The sequence below is a fragment of the Phasianus colchicus genome, chromosome 5, assembly GCF_987193195.1.
Source record: "Phasianus colchicus chromosome 5, bPhaCol1.hap1.1, whole genome shotgun sequence".
In the NCBI taxonomy this organism is placed as follows: Eukaryota; Metazoa; Chordata; class Aves; order Galliformes; family Phasianidae; genus Phasianus; species Phasianus colchicus.
The window spans coordinates 1839802-1865817 of NC_143440.1; the positions used below are offsets into that span (position 1 = coordinate 1839802).

Consider the following 26016-nt stretch of genomic DNA (forward strand, 5'->3'; position numbering starts at 1 on the left):
ATGTCGACAGGAGCTGTTCTTCAGTTCCCATCAGCGACAACTAAAGGCCAATTCAAGGTTGTGGTGGGGTCATGAATCTAACACAGTCACTGATAGAACAATTTCCCTTCCACATGACACCGTCAGTGGGACACAGAGGGAATATACAGCCAGGACTGCAGCAGGTATGTCTTGTTATTCTCATCCCTCCTCTCCCCCCTTCCTTTTTTACTTTTAATTTTTGATGCTGGGCTCTGCTGTTAAGAAGCCTCTGGGGCATACACAGTCAGGAAATAAGAAGAGGGGAAACTTCTCAGCCTTTCAGAAACTAGCATCCTCCTGGTCTCTGTGCAGAGCAGCTCAGCAATATGAGCTCAGTCTGAGAGCCAGATCCACCCCAAGACAACGCGCGCTGTGCAACCATGCCAGCCTTTTAAAAGAGGAGCTCTGCAAGCTCTGCAGTGACCTCACTTCTGGTACTGTACCTTTTGAATTAATAGAAAGGGCATTTTTATTTGGATCGAACCCCACCAGAGTCACTAGCCTTTCACAGCACGAAGCTTGGACCTGAATTTTGCCTGACACATTCTTTTCACACATTTGTAGTTGATCCTTCCAAGGGACTTGGCACAAGCCTGGAACAAGCCCCAAGAAGAGAGCCAGCTCCTGCTATTGTTTCTGCCATACATGTCCCAGGGAGAGCAGATTTTGGACCAGATGAGTAATATTTCATTCTCATACCACTATTAGTCATGGTGGGTATACAGCATCTGACAGGTTAGCACAGTGTAGCTGAGAACCTTCAATTAGAACTGCAAATTCTAATCTCTAGCAATGGGGCCCATATTGAGGAGCATTTTTATTGCGCTGATAGAAACAGTGAACACAGTAAGCACCACATTTTGAAAAATTTCTTCCAGTACCTAAAGCCTTAAGGCTACGCAGATTTCTGCCTTCCATAAAAAAAAAAACAAACAACAAAACACAAAAAACAGACCTGTAAAATCATGGAATCATAGGATGGCTAAGGTTGGTGGGGACTTAAAAGAACATTTAGTTCAGACACCCTGCTGTGTGTAGGGTTGCCATCCATTGGATCAGTCTGCCCAGGGCCCCATGCAACCCATCCCCAGTACTCCAGGGCTTCATGAGAGCAGAGGGGGACAATCCCTTCTCTTTTCCTGCTGGCCTCTGCCCTTTTCATGCAGCCCAGGATATTGTTGGCCTTCCGATCTGCAAGAGCATACCTCTGGCTCATCTCCAGCTTTCTGTCCATCAGGACTCCTAAGCCCTTCTCCACCGGTCTCAAAGTCTTCTTCTCACAGGCTGTACTCAGATCTGGCATTGCCTCAATCCAAGTGCAACACCTTGCACTTGGCTTTGTTGAACCTCACTAGATTCTCATACGCCCACTTTTCAAGCCTGTCCAGGTCCCTCTGGATGCCATCCCTTTCTTCTACTTTATCAACTGTACCACTCAGCTTAGTGTCATCAGCAAACTTGCTGAGGATACGCTCAATCCCATGGTTTATGTTGTTGACAAAGATGTTGAAGTATACCTATCCCAAGATAGACCCCTAGGGGACACCACTCGTGACCGGCTCCACCGGATATAGAACCACTGTCATCAACCCTCTGGCGACGACCATCCAACCAATTCTTTATCCACTCAATAGTCCATTCTTCAAAACTATCTCTCTTCAATTTAGAGATAAAGATGTCAAAGGCCTTGTGCAACTCCAAGTAGATGACCTCAGTTGTCCTTCCTTTGTCCACTGATGCTTTCCACCAGATTGGTCAGGCATGATCTGCCATTGGTGAAGCTGTGCTGACTATCTCGGATCAGTTCCTCATCTTGCATGTGCCTTAGCATCTCTTTCAGGCAGATAAGATCCATGATCTTCCAAGGAAAATGTGTCCATGTGTCCATGGAGATCTAGACAACTTTCTCAGCCCCAGAGATGGCCCCTTTAGGCTGGGACTCTCTGAAAATCTACTGCAAATTCTATCATTATAATTCTATAATCTATTAAATTCTATCATTATAATTCAATGAATTCTATCATCATAAAATCTATTCTATAGATCTGTTACAAATTCTGTGATTCTGTGAAAAGCAAAACCAGGACAGCAATGGTGGGCCTATGTCTGTGCAGGGCTATAAATGTAGGGCTTCGACACCCAGTGTGTCACACCCTTCCCAGCTGCAAGTACTGAAATCACTGTGTTCCTGGGAAACACTGAAACAAAATTAGCAAAAAGTTCAAAAAGCTCAGATCTAAAAATATAACTGCAATTCACAATTCCCTTTAATAGAACTTTATTCCTGCACTTGGTGTAACTGAAGGTATTTATAGACAGGGTAAAAAGATGGAATGGAGATTTGTATTTATGAATAATAAAGCAGCCCTGTGAATGGGAAGAAGCAAAGTTGTATAACACCACCTTCTGCAGTAATGTCCCAGCAAGGACGGGAGCTCCGGTTCTGGCTCAGTCCTGGCAGCTGTACACAGCCGTGTCGAAATACACAGCGGTTTTACCATCCATCCCCTTTTAGCTGACAGTGACCAAGAGCCCTCCAGGCATAACCACAGCACACGTGGGCTGGGAGGTGACCACGCGCTCCTTGGGGCACCGTGTTGCTGTGAGCTGTGGCCTTGGGCAGCACGGTCACGCGTGGTCCTTGGGCTCAGGGCAGAGAGCTGCACCAGTCTGATTTCACTCGTGTTAAAAGTAGTCTGAAAATGGAGACTTGGGTCCCTCTCATTATGTTAGATCTGTGCTGGCAACTGGATTAATATTAAAGCGACGTACACCGTACACACGCAACTCACATTTCCTAGGTTACAAATAACTGGAGCAAAGCAAATATACCAACATTAATAATTCAGCGTAAGAGTTTAGCTCGTTTTTCTTTTATGGAACTTCTACAAGCAGATTGCAATTTCCTCAGATTTATTCATTATTCAGATTCAGTCAACAATTTAAAAGAAATGTTTACTTACTAGATAGCCTGTGGTTTGCTTCCCGTGTCACCAGTCAGTTTTGTAACTTGAACTGTTAATCATAATAATGTAATTAAGTCATCTGATACGATTTCTGTCCCTTGGCTACGTCAAAATTTAATTCTTTGGGGAGAAACTACCATCCACGTGTGCATAAAGATCAAGTTTCTACAAACATTATTGTGTCCGAATTCATCCGCATGCGTGCCAACTAAGAACTGAGCTGTTCAGATGTGTGACAAATGATCATTAAAACAGGCAAAAGATCTTCATTTCCTCACTTCTCTGTCAAGTAAGAAAATAAATGTTCCTTAGCTGTGTTTAATCTCTCCTGCTACATGCTTCTTCCCCTTCTCCACTGGTTCTGCATGTAGAAAGTTAACAAATAAAAAGCTACTGGCAACAATGAGAGACCTTTTACTGGCATCTCAGCAGAAGCCTTTGAGTTTCTGAAGATCCACAGCCACAACACCAGCACTGAGATGGAGAAATGAGCCTGGCCGAGAGCCTTCCACCCCAGGCTGTCACAGGAGGCTGTCAGCTTGCAGAATGACCTGGGAAATGACAGTGGTGATGACAGAAAAGAGAAGAGCTCCTGGTTATTCTGTGCTCTGTAGTCATCCGCCCCTCCGTGGCCATGGCCCTACTCTCAGCTGAGCCCTGCTCTCCAAACTGAGCAAAGCTCTTCTGCAGAGCTGAGTCACAGCAGAAGCCACAGCGCTGTTCAGGAGGAGGTGAGAAACCAGGATGTGTAGGCTACCCCCAGAGGGCAGGGGTTTCTTTCCCTACATCTATTTAGTCTTCAAAGCTGCAGTGCTCTCTCTGCGTTTTTGGAGGAGGATTTAGAAAGTGGCTGCTTATCGATTTATGGTCTTATGCTGGACATGGCTTTTTATTAAAGAAAGCAGATACTCAATACTGTTAACTAGTAATGGGAATTGACTTTTCACTAATTGCACAGAACCTGGCATTAATACACTTTAATAGAAAATGGGTCCATGCGCTCCGGATCAATCCTGAAGTTTTTTCTGCCTGCACTACAGACAAAGGACTCCAGCAACAGCAACGTAGTTAAATGAGACGCTTCATTTTTTTTATTTATCTATCATCCATCCAATTACTGAGATAAGCACACATCTCCAAGGAACGAGGGAAGGCTGTAGCTTGGCTGCTCATCCTATCTGTGTGTCCTGCAGAGAACATCCCTTCCCGTGTGGCTGTGATGCAATCCACCACCCAGCTCCCAGGGCTGCTCCTGCACCAGGCAGATTGCCACTGCCTTTAGGGGCCTGAGTTCATGGCTTGGAGCAGCCTCATCCTGTAACCATTCCTTAGGCTGCTCTCAGCTCTCCCATTGGCCTCCTTTGTGGCCAGCAGGATAACAGCAGGCCCCGTGGCGTTCCAGGCACCAGCAATGACACTGGGACTGACAAAGGGCAATGTTAATTAATGCTTCATGCTAGTTAATGATGGATACTTATGTCGTGTGAAAATCACTTTTAGCTCCCTGCAGTTGGTTCAGCTTGACTCCTGCTGCTGCCTGCCTCCCGTCAGGGAAACCCTGCCATTAGCTGGACCCAGCAGCACCACGCTTCTTTCCCACTGAATCAACTCTGCAAAAGGAAAGCCAAAGTTTTGCAAACCTCTCTCTCCTCACAGCACCACAGCAGTCGGTCCTGATGGCTACATCTGGTTGTAGGGAGCCACCTGTATTTGTCCTCTGTCATGAAGTGTAGCTTAATGTACGTGTAGCCACTCTTCTAGCAGTGCCAAATGGTTGCTCGTGGATACCTGCTGACGTGCAGAGCATGCTGCCGCACAGGAATATTGTATTCAGTAAGACAGGACTCAAAGATGAAAGGGTAACCACTTCTGATCATAACCTTGGCTTTGTCTTTTTAGCAATTATACTTTAATTGCATTGCCCTATTTGAAATAGAATTGTAATTGGGAAAAAAAAAACCCACAAAAGAACAATTTGACGTTCCCTGATACATACTCTTGACATGCATTATTTGTTTTTTATTCAAACATAAATGTAACACTATAAATATATATATATATATCAAAATTGAAATGTCAGTAACAATTTCTGACATGTGAAAAACACCATCAGCTTGTGCTGGTTGGTGGGCAAGGGGTTTCAATTCAACTCAATAGAAATCCAGTTGTGAAATGAGCAGAGTTGGAGAAGAGGAAGGATGTGAGAGGGAAAGGAGCTCAGCCCCAGCCCTTCAGTAGAGCTGGCTGTTGCACATGGCAGTATCAAAATATCATACCTGCAACCAGCTGTGATTGTGTGATAAATGGGCCTTTCAGATCACATGGAAACAGAAGATGCAGAAAGATAATTTCAAACCTTACTACTCACCATTGAGTAATTGCTAGGGTCAATATAAGTCAATGAAACACAGGTTGCCTTCAGTTGTACTCTATAGAGTGCAGCTATAGAGAAGTGTCTTTGCATCTTCTTTCTTAACTCTTAGGAGGATCCAAGAGAATCTACTCTGGTGGCACTTATACCTTGTAATTTGCATTTGGTGTTTCTGAGAGCTGAGCTCCAGCCATTCTGGTGGTCACAGTGCGTGCAAGGAGAGCTGGGGCTCAGTGCATCACTCCACGCTGGGGGAGGTACCTGGCAGCACCCAGCATGCTGCAGTTCACACACACACATGGAATAGGAGAAGCTGCTGATGTCTTCTGCAGCGATTCTTATGATGGATTTCCTTTGTCAGCAGCTCTGTATTCTCATTTGCTCCGAAACAGATCCAGCACAGTGTTAGTTCAGAGAGTCAGCAGTTCACAGGCAAGAAATTAACACGGGGGAGCCATAAACCAGAGGTAGCTGGCACAGATGAGGCTGGATAAATTGTGCCTCTTTTATTTGTTTGTTTGTTTGTTTGTTTCATAAAAGTAAACCTGAACCAAAGCACAACAATCAGAACAAAACCTGCCTTTCAGAAAAATGGATTCTTTGGAGTTGCCTGCAGACATAACCTACATTTGTTAGTGTTAGTTAATTCCTCTGTGCTTTGCACCCAGCTAGTTTGTTATGACCAGAACAACTTGCTATTGCCAGAGAGATATACAGACACACAGGCTGACAGAACAGCGCAGTGAGAGCTGGAGGTCCCCTGGTGAAGGTCTGAGCACCCTGTGCAATTCAGGAGCCTGAGTTGAGGTGTAGAGCACCACATAAGTGCATTTAATAACTCCGATGTTCTCTTCTGCAGAGAGAGCTCTCTGAAACTCCCAGGAAGTGGCACTGAAAACTAAACAGAAATATAATCACTGATTAATAAGGTAACAGTTACAAAGAGCTGGGTGTCAGGAGGAGGGTGAAAGCAGCATTGAAGACAGCTGATAGGATGCAGCCCAGGTGATGAGAAACCCCCAGGGGAGTCACCTGCCAGAGCAATTAGATGCTATAAGAGAGAAGGAAAGGAGCAACTTGGAGCTTTGCTCGTGCTGTGGTCATTTTGTGGTGAGAAAATTCATTCTCTTGAATACATCTGGACTCTCAGGTCCTCAGTAATAATGTTCTAGAGCAAAAAGCACTTAATTTAGGAAATCTGTTATATTACTGAAAATCTGTAGAACTTGATTTTCTACCTTTAAGCAAAGTAGTTACATTACTCAAATTGTTATGTAGAACCTTTATATACACACCAAATTATGGTGCTTATTTCTTCTCTATGTGGGCTGGACTCCACAGAAGATGTTTTGATCCTTCGTAGTGAATAGTAAATTGTAAAAGTAACTGTAGAGCTGTGCTGTTCTCCACTTAACAGCCTAAAAGTAAGTGCTAATCTAGCACTAGTTGAGCCTGCTGTATTTCAGCCTCCCGGTCGTGGTGGTGCATGGCATGCCTTGGACCTAATTCTTGAACCTGTCCAGCAAGGGAATCTCTGCCCCAACCTCAGCAGCTGCTCTCAAGTGCACCAGAAGCTGATAGTCAGGTTTGCAGTGAGCTGATGCCCTCTGCTGGATACGAGGAACTTCTGAATGAAAAGCTGCTCTTCCAGGGCAGGACCCCAACCAGGAGTGAGCTGGGCAGCTCACAACAGAGGTGAGTGTTACACAAAATCTGCTCAGTGAAATAGCAAGGTCGGAGAGCGCTTTTCTTTTCTGTTCTTAGTTTGCATCATTCATTCTCCCTTCACAGCCTTTCCCGAAGATATGTCTCTTAGTGGCATGGGTACTGAAAATGTCGTTATAGCATAATCTCTGAGCTAGTTACCTGAGTGTGCTCTGTGCACTGCTTGTTGTCTGAGTCTTTAACAGGGAGCCTCCTAGGGCATGTGTCACTTAGGGGGTAAAAAAAAAAAAAGGAGCACTTCCCCTTTCAGGTATGGCTTCGAGGCCTTGTAGTAATCTTCACTAAATCCACAGGAGAACTCACGCTGACTTTAGAAGATGTTCACTTTTTGATCATGTTCTAAATTTGATGTGAATTTTGCTCTTTGACCAAGATTGATGCTGGATTGATGAGCTGAGGCCAACTGACTTTCAATAAGACCAAGTGCTGAGTCCTGCACTTTGGCCACAACAACCCCAGGCAACATTAGAGGCTTGGGGCAGTGGCTGGAAAGATGCATGGAGGAAAAGGACTTGAGGGTGTTGGTTGACACTGGGCTGATCATGAGCCAGCAGTGTGCCCAGGTGGCCAAGAAGGCTGATGGCAACCTGACTTGTATCAGAAATAGTGCAGGCAGCAGGAGCAGGGAAGTGATCATCCCTCTGTACTCAGCTCTGGTGAGGCCATACCTCGAGTACTGTGTTCAGTGTTGGGTCACTCACTACAAAAAAGCCATTGAGACCCTGGAGCATTCAGAGAAGGGCAATGGGAGGGGTCTGGAGCACAAATGTTATGAGGAGAGGCCAAGGGAATTGTTCAGTCTGGAGGAAGCTCAGCAGAGACTTTATGGCTCTGTACAACACTCTGAAAGGAGGTTGTGTTGAGGTGGGGGTCTGCCTCTTTGCCCAGGTATCAGCAATCAAATGATAGAGAATGGCCTTAAGTTGTGCCAGGGGAGGTTCAGGTTGAATATTAGGAAGAATTTCTTCTTTGAGAGAGTGTGAGGCACTGGCACAGGCTGCCAAGGCAGGTGGTGGAGTCACCGTCCGTCAAGGTGTTAAAGAACCATAGAGATGTGGCACTGAGGAGGGACGTGGTTAGTGGGCATGGTGAGGATGGTTTGATAGTTGGATTTGGTGATTTTAGTGGTCTTTTCCAGCCTTAATGTTTCTAGGATTCTATAAAACCAAAACAGTATTTAACACTGTACTTAAGAGATCACAAATCTGGATCCCCTGTGTAATGAAATTAGTCCATGTGAGATGTATTGTTCATGAAACATATCTTGTTGCCACCAACTTCTGTTTTTTGAATAGGTCGTTTGTCTAGGCATTAAAACTTCTGCTTTTTGATATTTGCAATAAATTAACACAGTAACTAGGGCATATATTGGCCTTTCTCTTAAATGCATGCAGGGTTGAGGGGCTACACCTGATTTATGGACTGTGCCTTTTATGTAAAGTTATTTCTTTTGGCTATGTTCAATAGGACATACTGTTTAATAGGCTCAGTTGTAGAGCAGTTGAAAGATGGGAAGCTACATTTAGTTACTGGGAACGTTATTTTTAGAGCACAATAAAATAACTTGTGATTATACTGATGAGATTAGTTTTTGAGGGGCTTGAATTCTTCCTGTGTGGTTCTACAGAAAAATTCATAGTTGTTAACCTTATAAATCTAGCAGGATAGTAAAATTTGACTTGGAACAACGTGTCCTTTAACAGATGAAGAGAGCAGGATGACATGGGTAGTGTATAAAAACAGATCATTCAACTTGATAATGCTCTACATGCAAGGCATGCTAAGGAAATACTCCTGAATAGAGGGTCCTAAGTAAGGCAACCGAACAACCAACATCAAAAAAACTTCTTGGACAGGAAAAAGCCAATGCCTCATTTAGCTTCTGCACAAATAACAGTACTCAGTACTTATCACAGGTTCTTGGTTAAAAAGCAGCCCTGCATATTCTGTTAGAAGACTATCTGAATGATTTAGCTGGGGAAAAGTCACCATTATTAGTGTAAAATAAAATACTGAATATGCTAACTTACCAGAGACATAATAGAGATGCAGAAATACTTTCTAATAATGAGAGGCTCTGGACAATTTAAGCTCCTGGTGGACTTGAGTTCCATTGAAGAGAAATGCTTTAATAGTCACTGAATTTTAAGTCTTAACTGTGAACATGATAGTAAGTTACATTCAACAGACAGAAGCTTGTTAAGTTTTTAAGAATGTGTACTGCTGACTGCCTGATTTAATATACAAAAAACCGAACCAACAAACTCCAATTAAAAAACAAACAAAAAAAAACCAACAAACAACCAAAACCAAAAGGCCAAACTTAAAAGACTGAGCCAGCTTTCTCCCTGGCTCCCTTTCACACAGGTATGTGTTTGTGTTTTCATCTAATACAAAATGTTGCATAAGAGCTGTAAAGTTCCAAATATGGATCAAGCACACAAAACACATAACTGCTGTGTTAAGGTAAGTGTGTTCAGTAGTCAAGAAAGTTAAATGCCAGTTGCATGAAAGGGAAGCCACAGGTGTTACTCATTGGTGGCGTTGCTACCTGGAGAAGAGTATAAAGAAATCTGTGTGATGCTTTTTGTGATAGATGTGGCTGGAAGTCCAAGTCAGTGAGGCATATGCACACTTTTGGAAGAACAGCCAATGTTCTGGTTGAACAAAAGAAAGACTGTTTATTTTCTAAGTGGATCTAACAGCAACAAGACAAACTAAATCCATGCTTATGCTTGGCTAGGACCAGCAGATGTCAGTACAACACAAAGCATAACTGGATTTTAACAGTGGCAACCTTCAAGAAATTTAAAAATAAATACTCTGAACAAATAGCAAGATCATACAAAGTTATTACATGAAAGTTTCAGAAAGTCATAGTTAACATTATTCTTGAATAAATGTGATTTAACAAAATACAGATCTTCCAAGTCTGTCACAGAAGCAGAAATGGTATTTTTAACACAGCACAGAAATACTAGAGAATAATACATTAAATATTAACTAATATTTCAATTACAAATTCTTATTTCCATAAATCTTGTAATTCAGCAAAATTTAAACTTGCTGAGGAGAAATATTTTATCAACCAAAAATTTCAGTTCAACTGTTTTTTGTAGCAGTCTGGATATTCTTAGTTTGGGAACAGACAGTTGAATTCATTTCAGCTGCATGTAAACCTTTACCTTAAAAACAAGCAAAAAGAAAGAAAGGGGAGAGGGCTGTGAAGGTCAATTACAGACCAATAAGAAATAGAGCAAAATTATTTCAATTGTAACAAGAAAGCAACCAAGTGCTACCACAATGAAATACTTTTATATATTTTTCAGCATCTTGACAGTTTAATAACACCCTTAACAGTGAGACTTCTGAATTCTTAAGGATAACTGGATCCAGAACCCCAGTAACTGAGTTGGGATCCGTACTCCCAAATACCTTTGAATAAAGCTAAGTGAAAAAGATTGAATTTATCAGTGGTAGCTGTGATAATTTACAGAAGATGTAGCATTCACTGTTAGTACTGGAGAAATCTTTATTAACACTTGATGTAGCCTCATTAATAACAACACAAAAGCGTTTCACATACAATAATTCAAAACCATGCAACTAAAAAATGAGGGATACGGGGAGATGGCACACTCAACAAAGAACTGTGAAATGATGGTGAGTGGATAATGGTATGCCACGTGGAAATTTAGTACCTCACACTTCATTACAGTGCAACACTTGTCAATGAAAACTTAAGTGACTAACAAGACAGTACAACATAGAATGAAGTGTGACAACAAGTAGTATGATTAAGAATATTTCCTTAATCATACTGAGATGGAATGTGAAAGCATATTTATCACAGTTCACAATTAATTACAATGGTTTTCATTAAACAACTAAATGAGAAATGTTGTTTCAGAGTGAAACATACATCCAGGTTAAAAAAAAAAAAGCATATGCACTAACCAACGTGCTTATTACGAATGATTTCTCCTCCTTCTATTTCAATTTGCTCATAAAGCCATTTGCGGTCACAGCGACATTCGGTGCCACATTTGTTGGAGCCACACTTGGGGCAAGCATAGAAACATCCCAGGCAATCTTCATCAAGACAGTCACAGAGGTCCATCCCACTGTAAAGAAGTAGTCCCTGGCTATCGTAGACTTTGCTCTTGGCTGGTATAACTTGCCTGTATGATGAAAAACAAGTTATTTCCTTATTTTAATACCAAGCACCTGATAGACAGAGCTTTGCTGTTTTTGAAGATGTTCATTTTACCACTCCATTAGAGTGGATACATGTTACTGTACTCAACATTTGCCAGCTTTACATTGTATTGTCATTATAGTGCTTTTGAACTAACTTCAGGAGAGGAAGTTTTTACTTCATCAATAGGTTAAACATTTATTCAACCACTTTGGAATATCTCTGATGTAAACTTCATTACCTTTCACGTGATGTGAAAGTCTTCTTTTGTAGCTTGTAGCTATATATACATATATATAATAAAAAGTTATATAGAACAATTCATTGCATGCATGTTCTAATTTATAAGTTATTTTTATGCTTTAATCACTACTCCACTACTGATTTTCCAATCAGTTCTGTTAGACTGCAGAATCACAAAACCATTCTGTTCAGAAACATCCTCTGGAATTTGTCTTGTCTGACTCTCTGTTTAAAATCATGTCAACTTAGATAAATTTGCTTAGGGCCACATCTAATTGAGCTGACAACAGCTCTAAGGTCAGACACTCCAGACATTTTTTGATGCAATGCTTGACCACACCCTTAATTCAAAACATTTTCCTAATCTCATCAAAATATCCCTAGTTGCAGCTTGTGAATGAACCAACTAGAAGAAACTACGGAGGGAGATGGTACAGGCATATGGTAAGTAGCACAGAGTGCATTTTTTTTTCCTGTAAGGTTAAATTCAGGGAAACTGAATTGGTCCAAACTTCTAGTAGAAAATGACAGACAAAACTCAGCTGCATAACCCTTTAACTCTGCAGGAAGTGATTTTAAAATAGGTCTAATTAGGAAGTTGAAATTTGTTATCCAGTGTCATCCAACTTGGACACCAATCGTTCTAGAATATGTAAGGATTTAACATGAACACGTTTGTTTCTGAAGTGTAATTACTGAGTAAATTGAAATATGACAACTCCAATATTTTAAGTGTACTCTACTCGACCTTACTCTATTCAAGTTTGACCTATGATCAAATTTTGATGCATAAATTAACAGCTTCATTTATAATCTATGTAGTATTGTCACGTCTTACCAGAAGCTCAGTTTGTATTTTCATTGTCTGAAGTGTGTTAGAGTTACAGGGACACTGACCTTAAAGTCACTACAGGAAGGTGCTCACCTGTCAGAGTTAAATGATGGATTTTTTGTTTGCAGTCTTCTTTTTTCCCTCTTACTGGTCTCAGGAGTGAATTCAGTCTGTCGTCCTGGGTTAGCAAACTGCAGAGACTTCAAAGCCTTAGCTGTACGCCCCTGAACAGAGATAATGTAGTGAGATTTTCTATGAATACATATCCAAATTCTTAAGGAAATACCCAGTCAAGCCAGGATATTGTAATGACTTAGGTATGCTGACCCCAACTCTGAGCACTGTATTTCTGAGGAGAAGACTTAAGTCGTCTTAAGTGTTACATTACAGAACTCTACCAGTCCCAAAAGTCAGTAGTGTCTCCCGTTATGCAGCTGTAAGATACAGTTGGATGGCTGTGCCTGGCCTGAGGGGCGACTGCTCCTTGAATGCCATTCTGTTTTGCTCTAGAGCATATGTGGATGAGCTCTTGTTGACTTGGTTTTCCACTTGGTTCTATTGATTACCTGCACACTTCAAACAAAGCATCCAGAAATGTATAAACTGTATTATGAACTCAGCACTTAAAGCATCATCCTCTCACACCAAACTGCCCCTGAACAAACAGGGCAGCTTGGACACAACAGTGTGCACTTAATTCACTTCCATGCAGGTTCACTTGGTAATGAACTGCTAGACACAGTAGATTCTCTTAAAACTGAGGAGACTAACCCAGAAGTTTCTCTCAATGCTCTTAAAAACAAACATTGCAGTGTTTAAACGGGAGCTTGCTTTTCACAAGGCTTGAGAAACAGCTTAAGACAATAGCAGCTGCCTGGTATTTACATAACCTGAGGTGTACGTCACTCTAGTGCACACAATTAATTGTAAAGTCCCTAATATTTAATTAGGGAAGAGGATTTTTAAAGTAAAAAAACGGAATGTGTGTGTGCACTCATTTCATTGAACGCTCCTCCAAACAAAGGTTCAAATACAGTAAGCTCCCGTGCAGCAAAAGTCTACACCTTTTTGTATTTCTACTGAACAACTTGGTTCGTTTATATAGGACTTTATGAAGCCCAGGTCCAACAGTCTGCAGAACTTAGAGGGGGTGGGACAACTGATCCATATACATACGTCCGAATCAAGCTTTCTTCTTTGGCGTTCTTCAGCTTCGACATCCACACTCCCATTTATTACCTGCATACATTTGGGACAAAGCTTCCAACCAGGTACAAACTGTCTTCCAAACTTGGCAGTTAGAAAAGTTGCGTCATGAAGATCAATTGCACGCAAGTTTTTCTTTGATAGTTTTCTGTGCATATTAAAGGGATCGCAACACGACTTTTGTAAGTCTTCAAATCTTTCAATGTAAATTTTTGCATGATGAAAGCAGATAGTGTCCTTCTCTGAAAGGGTCATCCCAGTCCTAAGCTGAAGCAACAGCAGATCGAATGAAGATATATCTTCCTTAGTCTTGAAGCCAGTGTGACGGGTATAATAGGTCTTATGGCATTCATTGGTAGCTTGAAGCTGAACTCCAACTGAACAAGGATCCATTTTATCAGAACAACTCATTTCACTTATTTTGCCTAAAATGAGTTCTTTGAAGTCTTTAGTGGTTTCTATGAAGATCACCCTAGAGAAAGCATTAAAATCAATCAGATTTGTGCTGCAAACTGTAAGCTTGACAAACTAGGTTTAAGTAGCTTCAGATACAGTTCTTAAATTCTACTATAGCTTTCTAGCCTAGATACACTCATTCCCTTTTCAGAGGCAATTTTTTACCAGCCATTCTAAGTATCCATTCAGCAGCATTGCCTTATCAAAGGCAATCTGGAGGTGAGGTGGATGATTTGCTCAACAGCAGCCTGCTGTGCTCTCATGCCTCTGACTGGCACGCTCCCAGCTGCTCAAGGAGAGGGCCCAGAGGACCTGTCTGATGGCTGAACAACTCATCCATCTGCTTTCCATGTAGTTTCAGGGGAAAAAAAGGCTGCTGAAGGTAGGCTGCACAGGCTGTCTGATGCCAGCTGGTGATCTACATCCAGCACCTACCAGTTCTTTCCTGTGTGCTCTTCCTGTGTACTCCTAGAGAGCAAAGAAAAGCCTGGACAGGTGTGAATCAGCACCCTGAATGAATCTGAGCATCTCCAGGAAATGGCCACCTGTGGTACATGTAAGGATGTGTGCACTTGTGGTTGAATGGCCTTTGCATGCAGCTCTTTCTGTCTGACTGCTACACCCACATCATATAAATACGGGGCAATCATTTAAACTTACTTAAACACAAAATTATAAAATATTAAGCTAGCTACTGCAGAGTGGTCCTGCCTGTGCCAAAATTTGTTACAAATCCAGTGTTGGCCCTAAAACATCAAAGGCTGAGCCAATCTTTTGCTATTTTCTACTACAACATAATGGGAAAAATATATCTACCAAAGGAAAAGAATTCATCTTCTGACACAAAGAAATCAAGAGTGTTGTTACTTGTTCTAACCACTGAACAGGATAGCACATCTTTTTAATGAATGAAAGCATCAGTCAGTTGTAGAGTGGGAAAAGATGGTCTAGGATACTACTTCTAATAAAATACAGGTGAGTAGCAGCACAAACAACCCAGTGACATGAAAATGAAATGTGTAAATTTAACCAGAATACAGAGGTATGATCACAGCAGCAAAAGCTCCTCACAGAACAAGTAGAGGCCTTTTAGAGCAATCTGAAAAGCCATTGTTGGGAGTGTATTTTTGCAGCAGAAATCCCCTTGATTGTAATGCCTTAGTTTTTCTAACCAGATGCATGTACTTGAAGCAGCTGCATGACACATTTCCATGTATTAAACTGTATGCACAGCAATGTAAAGGTGTTGCGTAGGACGTGTGGTTGTTGAGTGATTCACTCATTCCAAATATAAGTGATAATGCTTGGCTGTAGAGAGTAAACTAGTTTTTAAGTGTAATTCTACAACTTGTTTGAGATGGAGCAGAGTGTAAGAGCATTAATTCTTAAGGCAGTAAGAGCCCTGAATAGGCAGGCACAGTTTTAGAAAGACTTGAGTTTAAAAGGAAAAAGGGAGGGAAGGGAAGAAGGTGAGTCTCCTTCTGAAAATAAAGCAAAATTAGCTCCTTTTTTTAAGCAAGTTATCTGTGCAGAAAAGCTTAAGGTAATGAGTTAATAAGACATTCTGTATTGATTTCTCAGGCTGTTTTAGTGTATTAGTAAACCAGCTATACTCTAGTCACTTTTTTTGTCACTAAGTGCATGCTTTCTTTTGCACTACGATACAAGGAATGCTGTATGAGTAAAGCTCATTGCAGCTGAGCACGTTTTTAACAGCAGTATGTCAACACCCAATAATAAGATTCAATAAGTCTGTTGCAGGCCATGCACCAAACCTGCTGCAAATGTCACAACGCGTGCTTGCAACTGACTCCGCTCTGGTGGATGGGTGCAGATGAGGAAGCACACATGATAAACAGAAAAGTAGTTCTGAACTGTCAGCGTTTGCAGACGCATCAGAAGTCTGAGCTCTCGGTTGGATGTTCTAATTAAGAAATGATAGCTTCTTTTCTATAAAGGAGAAGATAAGTGTTACATGGCTCTCCTCGGCAGGCAGCTGCTCTGCCAGCTGACCGTGCTCCTGAAGCACCACGGGGCCAACGTGATGGAGTGTGCATTGAGCACCAGCTGCGTGACTTAACGTGACTCACTCAGTTCATTTGTAAAACCTCTCAGCAGAAGCTTCAGCTGTACTTCTTCCTTCCCCCCACCTTGGGAAGAATACACGGCTCTTTGCCTTTAATTCTTTGGTTGAAACAGGAGAGGGCTCCAGTAGCCTGGTGCTTTAATAGAGGCGGGTGCTGACACCTGTGAAATCAGCAATGAGCATTTACAGACAACAAACTAAAGCAGGACACAGTGATGAGGACCGGGACAGCGAAGCGCACGTGCAAAGAAAAGTACGTGTGGAGCAGAGCAAGGGCTGCGTCAACTCTCGGAGGTAGGAGCAGAGAAAGAAGGCAAGAAACGCGTCTACAGCGACAGCTGCGGGCCGCGAGAGCCCGAAGGGAAAGAGAAGTCCTGATGTCGCAGCGCAGCTCTCGGCCCCACGCGGCGGGGAGCCGGGCTTCCCTCGGGACGGCCCCGCGGCCAGGCCAAACCCAGCACGGAGCATTCCCGGCGCGGCTGCCGCTTCGCCAACAGCAGCAGCAGGGGCCGGCCCCTCCCCGGTACCTTGCCGTGGACTTTCCTCCGCCTCTGCGCCGGGACCCCCGCACCCGGCTTCCGCGCGGCCCCGGCTACGGCAGCGCCGCCGGTAGCGGACATCGGCCGTGCCTCCCGCCGTAGAGCGGCGGAACCGCCGGAACGCACGGAGCAGCACTTCCGGTTGGGCGGGGCACGGAGCAGCACAGGGAGGGCGGAAGTGGCAGGAAGTCACGTGGCTAGGCACGATCACGCGCTGCGCATGCGCTTCCCACGCGCTGCGAGGGGCGGCCATTGTGTGGGTTGTTGTGCTTTTCGCGCGCTGCAGGGCTGAGCGCGAGGCGCGACCGTTGGGCTTTTCCAGTCAGCGCTGTGGCGGCCGCCCGTATCGGGGTGTGTGGTTACCGGGCTCCGAGCCGCTCTACCTGTTGCTGCTGTGCGTTGTAGTTACCCTACAATGAGATAGAAGTATCTGCAGGATCATCCCCCGCGCAGTTCTGCTCCAGTATTGCCCATAGCACAGCCCAGCAGCATGAGCTACAAGCAAATAATGCCAGTTAATCATTCTAGAAGCTTTTTGTCTCCTTCCCTGGTTATTTATGACTAAGTAATTACAGACTGGCTCTCTAGCAGGCTTCGGGTGGATGGTTAAGTACAAGAAAGATGAATTACAGTTGCAGCAAGTGCAGGAGGGCATAGTGGAGAACTAAAGACATTGTAACAAGCCCACAAGCAGGTGTCAGCAACAGAAGAGCCAGCAGTGCTGTACTGCTCGCCTCAGGATGGCTGTTAGGGAAACAGGTGAGCATAAACAAATAGGTGATTTGGGGTTGGGCTAGGGCAGCAACAGAAGCCAGTCTTCCTTCATTATAAATGTTTGGGAGTAGACCTAGGTGGTCAAATTGTGATTCAAGGAGCTTTTGTTTCTTTCTCCGTCGGAAACGATGTTGGAATGTTGGATTTGGTACTAGCCAAGCCTTAAGAGGAAACTAAACCTGCCTTAAGGGCAGAGGGCTTGAAATACACAGCCAATTTAAGACAAAGTAGTTAACAATATGCAATTTTCTTTTGGCCGTATCTGTTTAAAACACAAGATTGTTATTTGGGGTGACTTTTCGCCTAACTTCTTGCCACAGCATTGGGGATTGGTAGAATAGTTGTAAATAAGGGAAGGGCTATGGAGGTGAGAGCAAATTTTGTGCTTACATCAGGAGGTATCCAGGCAGCACTCCAGGGAGTGCACTGGAATATAAAGCTTTAATCTTAGCGTGACATTGGCAGGATGTGTATCTGACTGTTAACAGAAAGCTGTTGTAAATTCCGTATATATATGTTGCTTGAGTCATATGTTGCCTTAATGATGACAGAGGGACTGTCAAGTGCGATCATTCAGAGCGGGTGATAAGGCTTCCTCCGCTGACTTGTGCTGCTTAGGAGATGTGTGGAGTTAATGAAGGGGAATAATTCATGAGAGGAGGTATTTGAGGTACAGGTTGTGACATCAATTTGTATTAGATAAATATAGGAAGAGCAGTGAGGCATGTGCATTCCCTTTTCCAGTGTTGGTGAGTCTGACTGTGAAGGGTTAGAGTCAGAGTTCAGGCTCCCACCTGTTATACTACAACAAGTCTGCCATCCCTGCAGTCAGACTGGCTTTGACTGGTCACGTTAGCTTTCATCTGCCTAACTGAACTGACAGAAAGTCAGTCTTCTGCTTTTTTTTTCCCTCCGGGAGCACTGTTTGGAATTTCAGGTTTTGCATCTCTCTTTAACATGAATGTTACATGAAAATAAAGTTTGCATATCATTATATTTGGCCTATTTGATAAGGAGAAAGTCCTAATTCAGGTTACATCATTTTGTCACAACCACAACTGGTGTTTGTTCTCTTCAGAGTCTGTAGGCAAACACACCTGTGTGCCTGCTGCTCAGCTCTGTGTCGGGGCACTCGGTTGCACAAGTATTGCCTATTGTAGGTTGTTCTGTGAGTTTTCTTATGAAGTATGCTCATGTGCTCCTTAAAGTATGTTCAGTCAGAATTGATATGAGTGATTGTAGCAAGGAAGGAGGAAGAAATAGGGTGTCGGATTTGATGGGAAGCACTTTGGCGTGAATAGAAAAGAAAGCTTGTCTATGAAGGAGTGAATGAGCAAATTGGGCGTTGAAGTCCTGTGTGAAGTGCAGCTCTGAGCCTTTGAAACTGTGTTAGGGCTAGGGAGGCTCACAACAAAGAGCGTGGATGTGAGAGCTAGGGAAGGAAAAGCAAGACTTACAGCAAGTTCCTATGCTCTTGATACTGAAAAACAAAAGAAGATTTTATGGAAGAAAGCAAGTGACAAATTTTGAGTAAATCCTAGGATGTGGTTGGAGTAAATATGATGTGATGTTCGTTAGACACAGTCCTGCTGTGATCATTATGGTGCTGCTCGTTATGCTTTGTAAACTCCCTGATACTGCGGGGATTCCCAGCTGAGGGGACATGGGGACTTCATTCTTTCTGGGAGTAAATAATATTCTGTTTGAATGCTGGTTGTGAAACGAGCAAAGTTAGGTTAGGGAAGGATGAAAGAAAAGGACCTGAGAGGTTGTATTTTGTTGTCATTCAACGTATGTTGTCCGTAGGAGGTAAAGTTTCATTTCCACAATACCTACATAATTATATTTAATTACAAATAAAAATGTTGATTTCTCCCTTTTGCCCACACAAACTTGAATACAAGCACATAAGGTGAAGTGCAGGGTGCTGCACTTGGGTCAGGGCAATCCCAGGTGTTTATACAAACTGGGGGAAGATCTGGAGAACAGCCCTGCGGAGAAGGACTTGGGGCTCCTGGTGGAAGAGAAGCTGGACACAAGCCAGCAGTGTGTGCTTGCAGCCCAGAAGGCCAACTGTGTGCTGGGCTGCATTAAAAAAGGGGTGGCCAGAAAGGAGAAGGAGGTGATTGTCCCCTGCATCCAGGCCGGGGTCCCCCAGTACCGGAAGATCTGGAGCTCTTGGAGTGGGTCCAGAGCTGGGCACTAAGATGATCAGAGGGCTGGAGCACCTCTCCTATGAGGAAAGGTTGAGGGAACTGGGCTTGTTTAGCTTGGAGAAGAGAAGGCTCCGGGGAGACCTCATTGTGGCCTTCCGATACTTGAAGGGAGCATATAAACAGGAAGGGGAATGGCTGTTTACAAGTGTGGATAGTGATAGGACAAGGGGGAATGGTTTTAAAGTGAGATGGGAGATTTAGGTTAGATATTAGGAGGAAGTTTTTAAGCCAGAGGGTGGTGAGGCACTGGAAGAGGTTGCCCAAGGAGGTTGTGGATGCCCCATCCCTGGAGGCATTCAAGGCCAGGCTGGATGTGGCTCTGGGCAGCCTGGTCTGCTGGTTGGCGACCCTGCACATAGCAGGGGGTTGAAACTGGATTATCTTGGTTGTCCTTTTCAACCCAGGCCATTCTATTAAATAAGCACGTAAAGACATTCACTAAACCTTAAAGAGAACTGCAAATAGGTAGCCCTAGCACATAATGAGTTCTCATTATTGTCTGAAAATATGATGCTAAGTGCTCGGTGTCAACCGAGAGTCATGAACTAATGACTTGTCCACAGCAAAACTGTTTCTTTCCCACCAAATCTTAAAGCTGCCAGAAGTCTGAATATCACCATGAAGCTTAAAATAATTTTAGAAGATCTTGAGAAGTGCTTTGGGCTATCTTTTAACATATTACACTGTAACTTTGTAATCATAGTTATTTTGTAAGACCGCATATAAAAGTGTACATAGAATGGGTTGTTGGAAGGGATATGAAAGCTCACCCAGTTCCAACCCCGTGCTGTGGGCCAGGACAACCCCCATCAGCTTAGGCTGCCCAAGACTCCATCCAGGCTGGCCTTGCATTTTTCCAGAGATGGGGTATCCACAGCTTCTCTGGACAGCCTGTGCCAGTGCCTCACCACCCTCTGAGTAAATATTCTTCCTTGCATCTAATCTAAATCCACTCTCTTCTAGTTTAAAAACTCTTTTTCCTGTCAGAGCAGTCCTTACTAAAGAGTCCCTCCCTGTCATTTCCATAGACCCCCTCTAAATACTGGATTTAATCACTTTCCAGTCTGGATGTATGTCATTGTTATTTTATTCTGACATTATGAAGATTATTGATTATTTCCAAAATTTAGATTTAAATTTTGGCCTACAACTGAGTGTTTGTGTACTTTTAGGATTATGTATTTCTACTCTGTCAGTCTAACAAAACCTGACATCTACTCATTGCTTGATGTGTAACAATGAGAATCATTGTCTTTAATTGCATTTGATATTGGGATGCCTCTTTGGCAATCTTTTGCCCTTTGTAGGCTGATCTCTTGACATTCTTTATAAATATATGTCTTGAAAAGTTCTGTCTACTCAGTGAGTTCTTTCTTTCTTGTGTTGAGCAGGATTTGGGGTGCTGCTTCCAATCTGCTCCTTGTGTTTGAGCAGCTTCACAGTTGATGTAGCAACGAATGCATCACCCTGGCCTTTGCTTCAGGGCTGAAGAGAACGTGCTTTGAAACATGGATGTCTGCTGTCCTCAGGAAGCTGTACAGCATCTCTCTGTCAGGTTTGTGTCTCACGAGAAAGCTCCAGTAGGTACCGTTTTGCTCTGACTTTTATGTCTTATGTGGTGCTGATTTTCAGTGGAAGTTTTCTTTACCCTTCTGTAAAGGTTCTTAATTTGCTTCTGATTCAGAAAGCAGGGACATTTGGTTTTTATGTTACTAAAAGTAAACAGATGTAGCCTCTTTTCAGTCTCCTCAGAGAGCAAGCAAGACATGCACAGAACTAAGTCCGGTTAATGCTTACTCACTGGTAACAGGCTAAGATGTTCAAAGAATTTAGAATTTGACCTTTGCTAAGAAAAATGTACTCTCCGTGTTTGGACTGATGGAAATTGAAGGTTGTTAATCTGACAGTAGGCAAACTGAATACAAATGAAGATACAACTGTTTTCACATTGGTTCATGCTGTAGCATGAACCTATCTATCTGTTACTTCTTCCCAGTGTGCTCTTATGCTCAAGAAAGCAAATAAATAATGAATGCATGCCCACAAATGGGCATTATTTCTGAATCCAAGTGTGAGCTTACGGGTCATACATTGTTCTAGGAAGGCTGGTATGATTGGTTCCTATTAAACAATAGGGCTTGATTCATGATTATGCTGCATTTCTTTTACTCTGCCTGACGCAGTAAAAGAAATGCTGAGCAAACTGTAAGGCTCCCTTAATTGAACACCGAAGTTCAGGAGAAGAAATGCATGGATCAGCATTCAGATGCGAGTGTTGGTTGTACAGCTGTCACCAGATTTGGATCATTCACAAGGATTGTAGTTAAGTCCTGTTTTTTGAAACTAGGCACAAATTGCTAGCAGCCATCACTGGCTGTTTTCTGGAAATTCTTGCTCTGTGGTGCTATCTGTAAAAGAGGAAAATTTTCTTGAAATATTTGTGTGCGAGGAAAAGCTTTATTCTGTTGACATGGTTATACTGGCGTGAAAGTTTTTCAGCTGCTGAGGATAGGTGATGTATAGTATATTTTAAAAAGCATACTTTTCCAGAGCCAGATGCACCTACCTTTATATTCACCAATTTGTCACCTTACCGAGGTAGTTCTAGTCATTATCATCATTTAATTATTGCCAGAAAAATGACAGTGAAACTGGATGACTTGCTGGAATTCTAAAGCATTTCAGTAGCCAAGTGAAAATAGCACCTAACAAGTCTCAGAGTAGACTTACATCCCTGGGAGCAGCTGTGCAAGGTTTTATTGTTGCTGCTGTATTGGTGTCATTCATATGAGAAGGTTTTTATTTACGGCCTGTTGCTTTAGTCATAACCTACTGCAAGAATACAACTACTTTTGATCGGCTGCTCTTAACAAATTAGTTCTGCCACCCTTCCTCAGTTACATTCGTGGAACAGCAAGTCCTAGATTGCAAGGAATGTCAGAAACTGACTCTTATATATAACTATTAGTGTTGCAAAACTTCTTATCAAACATAAAGCCTTGATGTTAAAACGCTCAGTACAGCTGGTTGTATGTATCAAACCAAGCAGCAGGTATCTATGAGCTTAGATTTTTCACTGCTCTTCTCTTACGTGGATTGGGTTCTGCACAAAATTCTATGGCTGTATAATTCAGTTCTAAAGCATTCTGCTCCATCCCTCACTGTACAATGGGGTTTCTCCTTTTAACAAACTGTAGCTGTGGGAATCACCACTGTTCCTGAAATCCTTATACATAGAAATCAGGCAGCTGTTCCACGAAAGCTTTACCAAAATCAAGTTTATTTATATCCTTTGTTTGTACATTAGAAAGAGATTTGGGTATGTGTACATCTTTAACTGTGGGAAACAGTTACAGTGTCCAGCAGTTTTACAGCTTTGTAACAAACTGATGACTTAACACCACACTGGATTTCATGCACTGTAATGGATTTGGAGAGAAAATGGCATACTTGTTTGGCTGCAACTGGTGGGCCTGTTAATACATACCAGCAAATAGTGCAAATAGCCACAGGCTAACTGTAGTGATTCTTAATTTTCAAAAAATAGTGTAAAACTATTACATACTGTGTTAGGCAATATTATTGGGGAAAAAAAACATAAGAAAAAAAAAAAATAGGGTAATATGATTGTTAAGGCAGCTTGTACCACCAGCTGGGATCTATTCATGTCTTAATATCCTCTTTTCATTGCCAATTTCAAGTTTTGTTTTTAAGTTTTTCTCAGAGTACATTGCCTGCTAGCTGTACAATAATGACCTGCTATAATTCTATCTCTCTGATTTTCTCTTGAAGTTATTTCTCAGTCTCTCCTGAAGATAATCACAGCGTGTAAGTCGTCTGGTTGTTTGCTGACCAAATTCTATTGCTGCCAACGATGTCTGATGTAATCATCCCTTGTCATCTTCTAAGAAGTCTTTGTCACTGTTGTATTTCAAAGGTTTTGTTTCTTGTGTGCCAGTAACATAAATTTACCATGATCTTTAATGTGGCAACTGTGGAAAAATACATTATTTCACTGTTTATATAATTTATTGTTTGGAGAGTCTTCAGTTTTTCTGCACTTCAGTAGTTAAGTAAATTTTTGAGGACTTTTTAGGACTAAACTGTTTAGGACTTCTATATATATGGTTTGGTTTTTTTTGGAGAAACTTCATGTCATTCTTAGACAATTGCTTTGTAACTTCCAGTGTAGTCACACCTTGATTGTTGGCACCAATTTTTGTTAAGTCAGCTTACAGTGTTAATGCTACATTAATGTGGAACAGTCAGCATTTCTCAACTTTTTTTCAATGCATTGCATTCCAGAGCAAAAATTGGCATATGATCAGTGCATCCAAGGTGTTTCAAAGTGTCACAAAGAGATTCCTCCTGCTTTGTGCTGTTTTTCTATAAATGGGTCCCTAATAAATTCTGTGTGGGTGAGAATACAATACACTCTTCTCTCTCTCTCCTTATACCCAGCAGAAAGATATTTATTCTTGTTGGTGACTTCTGTTACATTTGCTGAGATATGTTGTGGTTACGAAGCCATCCAGTCTTCTCCAAAGTTGGTTATGATAGAAAGTATCCCATGTTTTTGCATAGCCAATAGAAATGTGGTCAGTGGAGACTGAAATTCCAGAGAAACAACAATTTCATTTTGTCATGGGGTTAATTCTGCTCCTGAAATTTGCTTCATACCATCTTGAATTACAAAGAGCAGTTCTGATTTTGACTGATAGCATTGCATCAAAATGTTGTATTCCCCCTCTTGAACAAAAATATTCCCTTTATCTTGTCCAGCTGATATCCAGTCAGTTATACATAATTGTAGGTTTTCCGTGGTAACATAACTACTGATTGCTTTAAACAAAACTGCCTGTACTTTCCCAGTTTTTATTTTTAAAGGAGCAGATGCCTTTTGGAATTAATATTTGACTCATATTTTCATTTATAATGTTTTGCATTGTAAGTAGTTTTGATGAGGCATTTTTCTTGCTTATCTTTTTCTTGCTGCTTGGTTGCTTTTTTTCACCTTGGACAGAGGCAGCATGCTGTTGGTGTGCCATTGTAGAGTAAATTTGACTCAACATTTGCTCTCAAATTGTACTCCAGGATTTTTTGTCATCGACTCTTGGTTAAAGATGTTGAAGGTGGCCATTTTAATGAAACCTCAAAACTACTACACTTTCCCTATTCCCAGCACTTACAGCCTCAATTGCAAGCATATGATAAACTGACTGAATGAATACTGACTAACACTGTGCATGGATAATGGAGGTCTTGTCTACATTGCAGACCAAGAACATTATCCAGAGGGCTCGCTGTGTTCTTTGTCCAGACAGAGGATCTACTGGAATGTGCGGAAGCTTCTGCCATGTCTGGGTCAGTTTGAAAGAGACTAATCCAGAAGATAGGAACAGCTCCTAGAGCACACACTTGTGCTTAAAGGTATGTGCATAGCAGAGATTCCTAGATTGATTTTAGTTACAGAATAGTTCATAACTGGGTAATGACACTAGCTGTGAAGTGTTCTAATGAAAATTATGGAAGGGGAGTTGAAAAGCTGGTATCTCAGACATTTGAAACAAATATTCTCCTTTCTTTGCTTTGGTTTGTTTTCCTGGCTTTATTATCCTCCAGCTATACAAGATGAACATTTGGGCCATTTGTCATCTTGAATTCATGTCATATATAAACATACCACTGGAATATTTCCTTATTTATTCACTTAAATGCATTGTGCCCAGAATACGGTTTTCCTTTTGTGTAATTGCCTTTTTAATTTCTATGTTAATAGTGTTTTATATTGTTTTCTTTTATTTCATATTTTATGCGTATTTATGTTCGTGCAGCCTCTTTATGCTACTGTATTAGAATAAGTGGGAGATTTTTTTTGTCCCTTCACTATTGTCATTCTAAATGGTAAGCATGCATTTGCTTTGTTTATAATGCTTTCCAGGAATTTTGAAAAACTAGTCTCCTTGGAAAAGTCCTTAGAAAATCATATAGTTGTTGTATTTGTACAAATGTCCTACTGAAAAAGAAGTCATTTGCAGGTGCAAAATCTAAGAAGGGCAATAGACAATCCAACAGCTGAGCTTACTTTCCACTGGCAGATGCACATGCACACACTGGACTTCCTAGAATATAAGGTGGTTTGAATTGAGTGGTTTTTCAGTTTTATGGCCAGCATTAATAGTCTATCCAAACCTAATTCCCTTTTCTTCCTCCCTTTCTTTCTTCCTTTTTCCCTCTCTCTCTCTCTCTCTCTCTCTCTCTCTCTCTCTCTCTCTCTCTTCCTCTCTTTCTCTCTTTCTTTGTCTCTTTTTTTTAAGGCAGCTTAAGAGTAAAGTTTAAGTTAAGAATACTCTGTTAAGAGTAAAGTTCTAGTTCAGCTAAGC

At 42.0% G+C, this 26016-nt stretch overlaps 1 protein-coding gene and 1 long non-coding RNA gene across 5 annotated transcripts in view; one reads left to right on the forward strand and one right to left on the reverse strand.

Annotated features, from left to right (window-relative positions):
* Positions 1 to 5212: 5212 nt before the first annotated feature.
* On the reverse strand, positions 5213 to 16780 carry ARL14EP (ARF like GTPase 14 effector protein). Of its 2 annotated transcripts, XM_090140150.1 has the most exons (5): positions 16632 to 16780; positions 13533 to 14034; positions 12450 to 12580; positions 11041 to 11264; positions 5213 to 6256 (listed from the first exon to the last, which is right to left on the reverse strand). In XM_090140150.1, the coding sequence occupies exons 2-5, from the start codon at positions 13971 to 13973 to the stop codon at positions 6054 to 6056; spliced, it is 999 nt and encodes a 332-aa protein (XP_089996276.1). In that variant the 5' UTR covers positions 13974 to 14034; positions 16632 to 16780; the 3' UTR covers positions 5213 to 6053. The 2 variants fall into 2 exon arrangements, with proteins under 2 accessions (XP_089996276.1, XP_031463099.1); XM_031607239.2 differs by lacking the exon at positions 5213 to 6256 and having other exon boundaries at positions 9739 to 11264; positions 16632 to 16777.
* Positions 16781 to 16829: 49 nt separating this feature from the next.
* LOC116237842 (uncharacterized) overlaps positions 16830 to 26016 on the forward strand; it is a 305216-nt gene continuing 296029 nt past the window's right edge. For all 3 annotated transcript variants that reach the window (XR_016466578.1, XR_016466579.1, XR_016466580.1), the window contains exons 1-3: positions 16830 to 17402; positions 21025 to 21188; positions 24911 to 25063. This is a non-coding gene — a long non-coding RNA (uncharacterized LOC116237842). The remainder of the gene's footprint in view (positions 17403 to 21024; positions 21189 to 24910; positions 25064 to 26016) is intronic.

Bases quoted from the DNA above. Each gene is read 5' to 3' on its own strand.
- ARL14EP (XM_090140150.1), bottom strand. From the start codon at position 13,973: ATGAGTTGTTCTGATAAAATGGATCCTTGTTCAGTTGGAGTTCAGCTT. The intron at 12,581-13,532 runs GTATGTATATGG...ATCTCTGTTCAG, and splicing joins GAAGAAAGCTTGATTCGGAC to GGGCGTACAGCTAAGGCTTT. The intron at 6,257-11,040 runs GTTAGTGCATAT...ATTTCTGTTTAG, and splicing joins CATTCGTAATAAGCACGTTG to TTTTCAGTGCCACTTCCTGG.